The sequence below is a fragment of the Cornus florida genome, unplaced genomic scaffold, assembly GCF_030987335.1.
Source record: "Cornus florida cultivar Cherokee Brave unplaced genomic scaffold, ASM3098733v1 CherokeeBrave_3.0.0_Hap2_Chr09, whole genome shotgun sequence".
Lineage (NCBI taxonomy): Eukaryota > Viridiplantae > Streptophyta > Magnoliopsida > Cornales > Cornaceae > Cornus > Cornus florida.
Window position 1 is genome coordinate 81,575,400 of NW_026775579.1, and position 11,971 is coordinate 81,587,370.

At 35.7% G+C, this 11,971-nt stretch overlaps 1 protein-coding gene across 1 annotated transcript; it reads left to right on the forward strand.

The window, feature by feature from the left end:
- The first annotated feature begins 1,838 nt into the window (after positions 1-1,838).
- On the forward strand, positions 1,839-8,748 carry LOC132274635 (probable alkaline/neutral invertase D). The gene is made up of 5 exons (XM_059775958.1): positions 1,839-2,032; positions 2,870-3,280; positions 3,542-3,973; positions 6,168-6,726; positions 7,925-8,748. Exons 2-5 carry the CDS (start codon positions 2,900-2,902, stop codon positions 8,218-8,220), a joined length of 1,668 nt encoding a protein of 555 aa, XP_059631941.1. The 5' UTR covers positions 1,839-2,032; positions 2,870-2,899; the 3' UTR covers positions 8,221-8,748.
- Positions 8,749-11,971: the final 3,223 nt, after the last annotated feature.

Below are 11,971 nucleotides of genomic sequence, written 5' to 3' on the forward strand. Positions count from 1 at the left end.
AAATAATAAAGTGTAATTGATTATTTGACTTTTGATTCGCTAAAAAATTCGTTGTTTTAAACCGCACAAGAGTCTTCTTGTATGCATGTATATATATAATGTACATGTGCAAATCTTTCTGAGAATTTGAAGGGAAAAAATCAACAAAGAGGACAGGTCAATGATAAAATAAAGGATAAAATTTAAGAGGAAGTAATCAATATTTATTTATTTATTTATTTATTATTAATGTTAAATATAAAATGCCTCATTTATAGATTTTGACAAGGATAAAATTTAGGATGAAGTAATCAATATTAATTTATTATTAATGTTAAATATAAAATGTCTCATTTATAGATTTTGACTAATAGGTGTCAAAACAATAATAAATAATCAATGCATGCATTTTCCTATCTTTAGTTAAGAGAACTTTATCAATTTTCGTTTACAAATACCTATAAATATGTAAATGAATGATAAAAAGTTCACCCAATAATTAATTTCTCCTTTGTATTTAACTCATTAAATGAAGTATGAGATACATTTAATTAATTTGGTATGAATTGATTTTATCTTAAGATTGTAGAGTTGTCTAAAATATTTTTAAAAAGGTAAAAAAAATGAAAAACCTGAACTCTTACCCAAATTAATATCTCCATAATTAACTTCAATTTCATTATCTTTTTATCCAAAATAAGATTTCATTTACTAGCTAATTCAATTTACAGAATTTAATAAAAGCAAAAGCCAGATAAAAGTAAAAGTTGACGGATAAAACAAGTTGACGGTGGAATATGCAAAAGCAAGTCGTCTTCAAACAACAAACAACCAAAAAAATGTAATCAGAGGGGACCGCCAGAGCTGCGTCGTTTTGTCCACGTGGATTCACCAGCAATTTCCTCGTGCATTCACCGGCAACCCTCTCTCCCCGTAATTTCCTAGCAAAAAAACGTTACTCCTCCTATATTACACACTAAACCCACTTTCACATCCTATAGGAAAAGTAAGTGAAATTATAAAAGGATATGTATATATATTGAAAATAGAGTATTAGCTTAATATATTATATAGTAAATTCCGCTTACCTCCTTTGAGATTTATAAATATTTCACATAAACTCTTCTGTATTTTATAATTTTACATATTTTCTCTGAAATATTATTTTAATGTTTTGCCTGTGAAATATTTCTTATCAGTTCAGACATTGGAAGGGTAAAATTGACCTTTGATAAGGGCGGTAGGTGAGATTACAGGGAACGCGTGTAAGATATACTACCTCCGTCTCATACTAGTTATCCAATTTGAAAACTTTGAGTAGTAATTTGACAAAGTTGTTAAAGTGGACATCTAATATGGAATGGAGATAATATATAAGTATATAAAAGGAATATGACTAAAAATGACCTCAAATGACACAAAAATAAAATGTGATAGTGACTCAAAATTTTTTGGATAGATAATTAATATAGAAGAGATGGAGTAATAATATATGACATTGCAAACTTATAATAATACAATTAAATTGATGATTTAATATATTTATATAATTATTGCATTGTGAAATGTGGATTTAAATTTATTGTAATAAAAATTTAAAATCGTAGTAATTTGTTGCATTAGGCACAAAATGAAAATGACAAAGAAACCAAAACTCGCCCAACATCTTTGAAAAAGGGACAGCCGGACAGCGGCTAACTGATCACCTACCCTTCCCCTCTCCTCCTCTCTCTCTCTAATCGGCTATTTCGGGTACCCTCTCTATCTCGGATTTTTCTCTCTCTAAAATATCTCTCTCTAAAACCGGCTAATTCCGGTAAGCTTCTTACAATGGGATGTTACATTAAGAACGGTCCGTTCCTCTCTCTCTCTCTCTACTAAAAGTCTCCCCTCCCTCTCTTTTTACTATATATACAGAACCCCCCGCAAACATGCTCTTTTTTTCTCCTCTTTTTCTCTCTTGTGTCTTCTCGCCGACGACGACCTTCCGGCGAAATCGCCGGTTTTCTACCACCGGAATATCTCATCATCTTCCTCATTTAAGCTCTGCAAGGTCAGTTATTCTCTCTCTCTTACTCTCTTTTTCTTCATGATCTTCATGAAAATTAGCTTCAGATCTGGCTTGCCTCTCACAAATTGCTCAATCTGCTTTGTTTTCTCAAAGCTATTGAATTTGCGCTTTCTATTGAAGCTTTCAGGTTTATTACTGTTCATATTGTTTGATTATAGACATTGTCTGAACAATTCTTTTTTATGGATCTTAATTTGTTGTCATTTTTGGAAACTTCCAAGGATTTCACAATGTAGTAAACTTGCTAAATTCTTTAGCATTCAAAGATTTGTTCTTTTTTTTGCATGATTCTGTTCCATTTGTTAGTTTTTTACTCCCAAAAGCAAACCTTTATTTTGGTTATAATTTTATTTATTATATCTTGTTTGATAGAATTACTACTAAAAGAAATATTTTTATTTTTTTGGGTTAGTTAATTAGCTGCCCCCACTTTTTTTTTTTTTAAAAAAAAATCTTGATGAACAAAAAAGTTGATATATTATTCATTTTTTCTGAATCCGCAGATGGATAAGAGTGTATGAATTTTGGTGGTTATTCTCCTATATATTTGGATGAGAATATACTGAATACATATACAGAATCTCATTCTTTTTCATGTCTTTCTTAATTTGTAAAATTTGTCCATGGATAATACTATTTTGACTTTCCTAAATAATGGGCTTTAACATTATTTTATGTTTCGTTCTTGTTGTCTTCCTATTTTGAGTATACTTATATATGTACTGTTTGAATGTTTGACCTTTGAATTGTGTGGATACACACACCCCCATATATGATATATCACTTTCCTCTAAATATAGATCTCTCTTTGTGATACAGAATATTTTTGGTTTTGAGAGTTGAGTAAGCATGGATGGTACTAAAGAGTATGGACTTAGGAAAGTGAGTTCCCATTGCTCAATCTCCGAAATGGATGATATTGATCTCTCGAAGCTTCTTGAGAAACCGAGGCTAAACATAGAGAGGCAGAGGTCATTCGACGAGCGTTCACTCAGTGAGTTGTCTATTAATGTACCAAGAGGCCTAGAGTACCTTGAGAACACTTACTCACCTGCGAGGTCGGTGTTGGATACCCCAACGTCATCAACTCGGAACTCTTTTGAGCCACATCCAATTGTTGCTGAAGCTTGGGAAGCTCTCCGTCGGTCTTTGGTATTCTTCCGGGGTCAACCGGTTGGCACTATTGCAGCATATGACCATGCTTCAGAGGAAGTTCTAAATTATGATCAGGTAAAGGTTCAAAACTTAGTGGCTAGTGCTTTAAATTCATTAATATTTGGAAGTGTTGATACTGGGATTATTTGTATAACTTTTTAAATAGGCAATGCTAAATTAAAAGTTGAGCAAAAAATTGAGAATCTGTCAATTATTGGTTGATTAAATTAAAATGCAGTCAGATCATCCGATGAAAAGTTCAATCCTTGGGTGAATCTGATATTGGAATTTGCACAATTCCAGAAACTTTTATTTGATTTTTTGTTTACTGTGTAGGTTTTTGTCCGAGATTTTGTACCTAGTGCACTAGCTTTCCTAATGAATGGAGAGCCAGATATAGTTAAGAACTTCCTCTTGAAGACACTTCAGCTTCAAGGGTGGGAAAAGAAAATAGACAGATTCAAGCTTGGAGAAGGTGCAATGCCAGCTAGTTTCAAAGTTCTTCATGATCCTGTCCGTAAAACCGATACTATAATAGCAGATTTTGGTGAGAGTGCGATTGGAAGAGTTGCTCCAGTTGACTCTGGATTCTGGTGGATTATTCTGCTCCGTGCATATACGAAGTCTACCGGAGATCTAACACTGGCAGAAACTCCTGAGTGCCAAAAGGGGATGAGGCTTATACTGTCCCTGTGTCTGTCAGAGGGATTTGATACATTTCCAACTCTGCTCTGTGCCGATGGTTGCTCAATGATTGACCGAAGAATGGTAATTTATCTTTTGGTCTTGTCTTAACAGCACTACTGTAAGGAAGTCTTTCCATATCGTATCCATATGTTACTAATACTCGGGTTCTCACTGATATGCGTCCAAACTACCTAGAGCTATCCATAATTTAAAAATAATTTTATTTATTTATTTTATTTCAAACATGTATGTGATATTTCTTAGACATGTCAAGAACATTAAAATGCAGTGTATCTGGTTTAAATATAATTGTTAGACATATCTTAATGTAAATTTTAGATGTTTGGACTTTGCTAGATAAGAAGAATCGAGATATAATGAGAACGTATTATGTCCAGTTTAGTTTAAGGTTAATGTCCATGCAATATAATTCGCAGCTTTTTCATATGATTTTAATATTATAAGTTAGAGAAACATGAATATTTGAGAGGTTCATAAAAGTACCTATTTATATGTATCTTTTCATAATAGAATGTCATAATCTGACCATAATATATATATGTAGATAACATGATATGTTAATATTAATTCTAAATTTATACACAAATACGTATATATATGTAATTTTTATACATATATGCACATATATATTTATGTATATATATTGTTGTTGTTTAATTGTTGTATCCTTATCTTGTTTTTTAGGAATTTGTCATATCGGGTTGCGTTGTCCATGTCCTATTGTAGGAATTCCCATTTCTGTGCTTCATAGTTTGTGATGTTTAGCACTTCCACATCTAATCTAGCAGTTTCTTGAATTTTTTCTGGTGATTCAAATTAGGGTGTGAAACTGCAGACTTATCATAATATCTCATTTGCAACTTCTATTGTATAAAAGAGAAGGGAATGTCTAAACCATGAAATGATGAAATCATTGCCAATAACTCAATTGCTTTGTTTATTTGTTTGCATCATATGATGTGAAGAGAGATTTAATGATTTGAAAATGAGGTGATAGCACACTGAATCCTTAATGAAGCATTGTCTCTTCTTCTCTCTCTCTCTCTCTCTTGTTCATGCTCTTGCTTTCTTATTGGATTTCATCCTGTCATATTTACCCCAAGTATCAATTATGCTTATATAATTAACTGAAGCTAGGAAATTGCTTTATGTATTTGATTTTCCTTCCACAGATATGCGGTCAAATTCAAGAATTTTATGGATTCCATGAACATACAAAACATAATTTACATAAGCTTCTTATGTAGATCATTTCAGATCTTGTGTCTGTTCTTTAAAAAACCAACAATGGCTAAACAGAACCCCTTGTTATATGGAATCCCGATTGCTAACTCATTTCTGCTAAAAAAATATGAGAAGCATCTAAGTTCAGACTAGATTGTTATTTTGGGCATTCACCTTCTTCTTATTCTCATTTTCGTCTACACTCTCTTCTTTTTTCTTTCTGCATTGCTCCCTATTAGTCATCAAGTCCTTCTGAATCTTATGATTTTTTTGAGTTAAAAAATATCACTCAAAAATACTATATTTAAATCCCATTGCATAATGTTTTCCGAATGATATTGCAAGCCAAGGCATTTTAAACTCATTATGATAGTCGATTTCTAGCATCACTACCTTTTTTTTTTTTTTTTTGGTGAAGTATAAGATAATTGTAGCATTATTGATCATTCCAACTATTTACCATAAAAGGTAGAAAATTATTTCAGTCTTGTAGTTGTGGCTTCACATGTCTCTTTATCAAAATGCTAAGGCATCTTGAACTCAATGCAATAGTTGTTTATAGCATCATTAGCCGTTTCAATCTATTTACCCAGAATTTTCCATCTTGTAGTTGTAGGTCCATGTATCTCTTTGTTTTTGAAATGTGGATGCATGTGCCTATCACAAATTATATTAAGCATAACCTTTAGAAAGAAATTTATTTGTTTGCATGAAAATTGTGATATACCGAACAGGTTATATTAAGCATAATCTTTTAGGAAGAAATTTATTTGGTCGTGTGAAAATTGTGGGATATCGAAACCGTACCACTTCTCTTGGATTTATGTTCTTCAATCTTTATAAGATTAAATACTCAAGAATAAGCCCTATGGTTTGAACTAAATAGTTCCTGAGATCCTTATTACAAGGGATGCAGTCCTAAGATTTCAGATGTTATGGCAGCATCAAAGTCGATAATAGGATAAGTTGTTAAGAGCCTAATGTCATACTACACGTTTACATACTCTAATGGCATGCTTTTGTTGTTCAGGGTATTTATGGGTATCCTATTGAAATCCAAGCACTCTTCTTTATGGCATTGAGGTGTGCTTTGCTAATGCTTAAACATGATGCAGAAGGGAAAGAGTTTGTGGAGAGAATAGTAAAGCGGTTGCAAGCCTTGAGTTATCACATGAGGAGTTATTTCTGGCTTGACTTCCAACAGTTAAATGACATATACCGCTATAAAACTGAGGAGTATTCTCACACTGCAGTAAATAAATTTAATGTAATTCCTGATTCTATCCCAGAATGGGTATTTGATTTTATGCCAACGCGTGGTGGCTATTTTATTGGCAATGTCAGTCCTGCAAGGATGGATTTTCGATGGTTTGTTTTAGGTAACTGTATTGCTATCTTATCTTCTCTTGCCACTCCTGAGCAATCTGCTGCTATTATGGATCTTATTGAAGCACGCTGGGAGGAGCTGGTAGGAGAAATGCCTTTAAAAATATGCTATCCTGCAATAGAAAGTCATGAATGGCGAACTGTAACCGGTTGTGATCCGAAGAATACCATATGGAGTTACCATAACGGGGGATCTTGGCCAGGTTCTTCCATCATTCCCTTGTCATTCCATCTCATTTAAGCCTTTTATTTTCCGCCATTTGATTATAAATAGACATTGATGCATGAGAACACTTCTTGCCCACGTGCATTGGCAAAGATTTCAGTTTTTAAGATGAATACTCTGATAGACCATTTTTCTTTAACCAATGCCAAAATACACATTATTGTCATAATCTTGGTCTTCTGATCTTGTGGGAGTTGGTGTATGGCATATTTAAGTTTTGGATATATGCATTTTGACATGTAGGCAATATTCATATTCCTGATGGGGGAGTAGTTGCAAAAGCGAGATTTGGGCTTCCTGTATTTTACATGAAGTTTGCATTTTCTTCCCCAAGGCCACAGCCAGTAAATAGTTTGACTTTGTAGCCTAGTACAATACTGTTGCTATGTATTATGCCTAGCACCTTCCCTTTCGTTTATTCTTTCCCTCTTTATTATTTTTTCTATATGAAAAAGAAAAAAGAGGAACTCCAATGAGGTCTCAGGTTTTCTTGGCTGTCAGATACCAATACTACAATTACCTTGTAAAAAAGGAAAGGAGATGCCAAGTATTAGAGGTGATTCTGATTCTCTGCCTCTGTGTGATCTATTTTCTCTGGTGTATCCTTATTATAGAAAATGATAATGCATGATCAACAAATTTTCCCCCCCTTTATATGATCAACAGTATTTACTTTGACAAGTTATAAATTCTAGTGCTGTATGATAACTGAAGCTACGCGAGCATGGAGCTATTGACCAGCTCACTTTCTGAAACCATTAGCTGCAATCAAACTTAAGCATGTAGACAGCCGGAAGCAAGCAGCAAGGAATGAGCTATCGAACTCACTCAAGGGACTCCCTGTCCGCGTATCTGACAATCCCAAAGCATTTTTTTGATTTCATATTCCATTTTCGTTTCCTGCTAATTCTAGAGGGTAGTAGACTAGTAAGATAAATGAAGCCAAGCTTTGATCACATTTTTGAAAATCATTACTTTATTAAACTCAGCTTGAAATGGACTTGATAAGCTAATGACCTTTTAAGACTATAAATAATTTGTCATTTGCTAATTTATCACTTTCTAACAGTGGCTAATTATATGAATGCATAGCACAAACTGTTGGTAAATCACATGAACTGACAACATGACAATCTATTTTCTCCGTTGCAATGATCTTCATATCTTGAATGCAGTGCTCTTGTGGATGCTAACGGGTGCCTGCATCAAAACGGGACGGCCACAAATAGCAAGACGAGCAATCGATCTTGCCGAGAGCCGTCTGCTCAAAGACGGGTGGCCGGAATATTATGACGGGAAACTCGGGAGATACATCGGAAAGCAAGCAAGGAAGTTTCAGACATGGTCAATCGCGGGTTATTTGGTGGCAAAGATGATGTTGGAGGATCCCTCACACTTGGGAATGATCTCCCTGGAGGAGGACAAGCAAATGAAGCATGTAATTAAGAGATCCTCATCCTGGACTTGTTGATCAAGAGCTCAAGCAAGCAAGAGAACATATAGCTGAGTAGATATCAACCAACGTTATTTCTTCGTTACAAAAGCACCATTCTTTGGCGATCTCCGTCCTCTCAGGTTTGATAAAAATTTTGGTTGTGTATAGCAACATCTGCCGAGACTAGTCTCTTTGCTTCTCAAATAAAAGACATTTTGATGATGATGATGCTAAAAGACATTTTGATGATGATGATGATAATGATATTTGTGCTTCAACTCTTCAAAGGTGGTAATTTGGAAATGGAATTCTCTAATTATTTGGGGGAGACACTATGGGTGATGTTTCAAAGTAATTTATATACACAAATGTGACACAGCCTCCTGAAGAAGTGGTTTCAAAGTTACCTCTGTTTCTGTAGCAAAAGGATGTCGGCCTGGTTGGCTAATACTTTTGCATCTTGTTTTTTGCTTTTGCTAGTGTAGAATGCAAAGCACAAAACATGTTTGGTAACGTATGTTGTCATTTGAATAGGATTGAAGCACTTCGAAATTGAGGTCAAAATTGGAAGCACAAAAATGATGCTTTTATTTGCTTCCTCACTATAGCAAAACAGTGTTTAAAAAATAATAATAAAAATTCTTTCTTAAATGAAATTTTTAACTGGGGTAAAGTGCAAAAAACTCCCTTAAACTATTGGCCATGTGCAATTAACCCCCATGAATTATAATTTGCCCCCTTGAACTATTAAATTTGATACAATTAACCCCCCACGTGACATCTCAGGCCAATTAGTTATAATGGAAATAGTAAACGACAATTTTACCCCTATATAAAACCACGTTGTTTCAGAAAATTTTAACCACCACCAATTTTTTGATATTATTTTATCCACAAAAAGTAGAACTAAAAAAAAAAATTCTGAACAAAAAAATTGAATCAAAATATCAAGGGCTGGGCAAACCCAAATCACAATCACTTTCACAGACGGGATTTCTGTCAATCTTTTACACCCCCAGTGATGGAGACGGAGGAACTGCACAGCGGCGGAGGTGGAATGGACTGGCAGTGAAGTGGCGGCAGCAACTGTGGGGAAGAAATGCAGCGGTGAGCTCGGCGGGCTGGGTCGGCGGTGGCTCAACCGTGGATGACTTAGCGGCGCTCAAATGAAGCGACGACTGCGGGGACAAGCTCGGATGGTGGAGAGGACCGGCGAGCAAGGTAGGCTGAACGGCGATGGGCTGGTTGTGGCTGAACGGCGATGGGCTGGTTGCGACTTCGGCTGTGAGATTGCGGATGAAGAGACGGCAGTGGGGACGAGCTTGGATGGTGGGTTTTATTTTTTTCTTGCAACCTAATTTGGAGGATCGTAATCGGAGGGACAGTACAGTGGCGTCTTCATCATCGACGAGTTGTCTGTCAGATCGTGAAATTTCTGATCTGTTTCTTCGTGTCGCGACCTCATTCTTTGTTATCGCCAAAGTTTCCTTGCTGTCGTCGCCCTGTGTTGTGTCCCTAGCTTCATCACCGGTCATCTTCTTGCTTCATACATCAGCGCAGGTGTTTCAGTGACAAAATGTATATATATCTATACATCCCGAAATCAATCAAGGAAGATGGGGATGGGGAAATTTAGGGAAGATAAACATAGAAGGGCATTATGGTCCTTAACTTTTCATAAGGGTTGTATGGTCATTTAATTATATTTGGACTGTCAGGTGACTTGCACGAGCTCAAAATTCACCGGTAGATCGCCGGACAGGGTAAATTGCTACCAAATCCCTAGTTCAAGGGGGTTAATTGTCAAATTATTAAATCAGGGGGGTTTTTTGCTGCATGATCAATACTTCAAGGGGTTTTTTTGCACTTTACCCTTTTTAACTGTCTATTCAAATTTTCAAATTTGTAACACTTTTTATCAAACAAGCTTTCATGTTTTTGCTTTAAAAAATCTTACAACAAAAATATGTTACCAAACAAGTTTCGAAATAATGTTAAACACACTCTAAAGCAGAAACATTTCTTCTACTTCAAGTCAAAGTAAAAACACGAAGCAAAAGAGATTATCAAACGGGCCCATAATGAGTTAGGCAGAAGGATAAGTTTTCTTTTGCTTGAAGATGATGATGGCATAAAAAAGAAATATTTACTTTGAGAAAACTTTGTTATTGTTACTATGGTCGTCGTTTGTTTTTTTCTCCATGCCTATTGAAATTGTTAAAAAAAAGTTACCTTCATTTACACTCCCCTGGGCTATGTCTAGTTTTTAAGGTGACCCCTATATTTGCAAAAATTCGGTCAGACAAAAACAAATAAATGAGTGAAATGACTAAATTGCCCTTTTGTCATTTTCCTATATACACCTAACCAAACAATGTGTTTTACAACTCCCACCAAGGTTAGCTTTATCTGTTGAACCAAACAGGAGAAAACGCCGGAGGTTGTTCGTAGAAATCAGCTTGGTTGTCAAAGTTTCAGTGATGAACTTCAGTTTCAGAAGATGCCAAGATCATTGAGGGTACAAACTGAAGTGAACGGAGCTGCAGCGGTCACCAACGAGTCTTCCCGAATTTTCTCTGAATTCGGACAGCTTGAACATATGGTTGAATTGATGGTTTCATTAAGATAATTTCAGTTCTAGATTGATGAGAATGATGGAATTTCAGCTTGGCCCAGGCCTGGAATACGCAGACCGGATTCTCGCCGTCGTCGACACACTTCTCGCCGCCGAGAGTCGGTTCAACAATCAGGCATCGGAGACGAGCTTGAAGGCTTCGTTTGCGAAGGCGAGCTTGTTCCGGTCTTGCTGCTGTTAATTTTCTTTTCATCTATTTAAAGTTTTACCCATTTTGATAAAATTGATGTTTAGGTCTGATATTTGCTTACAGTAACTAAATCTCTAGCTAAATTTGTTTTTATCGTCTATGTGTCGTCTGTTTGACTTTCATATGAAGTGGGTATGTACTATTTTGGTTGATTTTTCATTATTTATTCGTTGCAACTTGTACTCATACACAAGCAAGTGGTTAGCAATATCACATTGTTGAATTTATATAGAAAATATATTGTATTACCCATATCAAGTTCTACTTTTGAACTTGGCACTTTATTTATTGTTTGGAATAAAGGATTCAGCTTGGAAATTGGTGTATTGTGTAGGATTTTTTTTTATGAAAATGGCAGCGAAGGTATTGAACAACATTTGGATTAGGCGTCAGCATTGTCCATGCACTGTCTAACATTTGGATTAGGCAGTAAAATTAATCTTTGGATTGGATGACAAGCGTACCTGTTACAGCTAGCCTCTTCAGTTCTTCTCTTTGATCCCCCAAAAGCAGATGAATAGCGTCGTCGTCATTCGGTCCGCCGGTAAGTTCATTCCGGCCTCAGCTTGGAGTCACTGCTCGCCGCCGCGGTTCATGCTTAGGTTAAACCAGTAGAAAGAGAAAGTGTTTGTCTTCTCTCTCCTCTCTCTTCTCTCTTCTCATCGGATGCGACTCCAATACAAACACCACCGATGCCGTTCTGTTCTCTCCATTCCGAGCTCTCACCGGCGTTCATGGAGAAAACAAGGTCGGCACCGATGTAGAGTCCGTGACCGCCGATTCATCCCTATCGTTTTGGTCCGACCACCTCTTTCTCTCTAAAACTAGGTTTCTCTCTTTCCAACCACCAAACATTACCCTGGGCAATTTGGGCATTAAAATATTTTTTTTTTTTTTTTTTTTGTTGATGTCAGTGAAAAGTGTTTCCGACTAGTTTTGACCGTTGACATAAGGGGACTGAT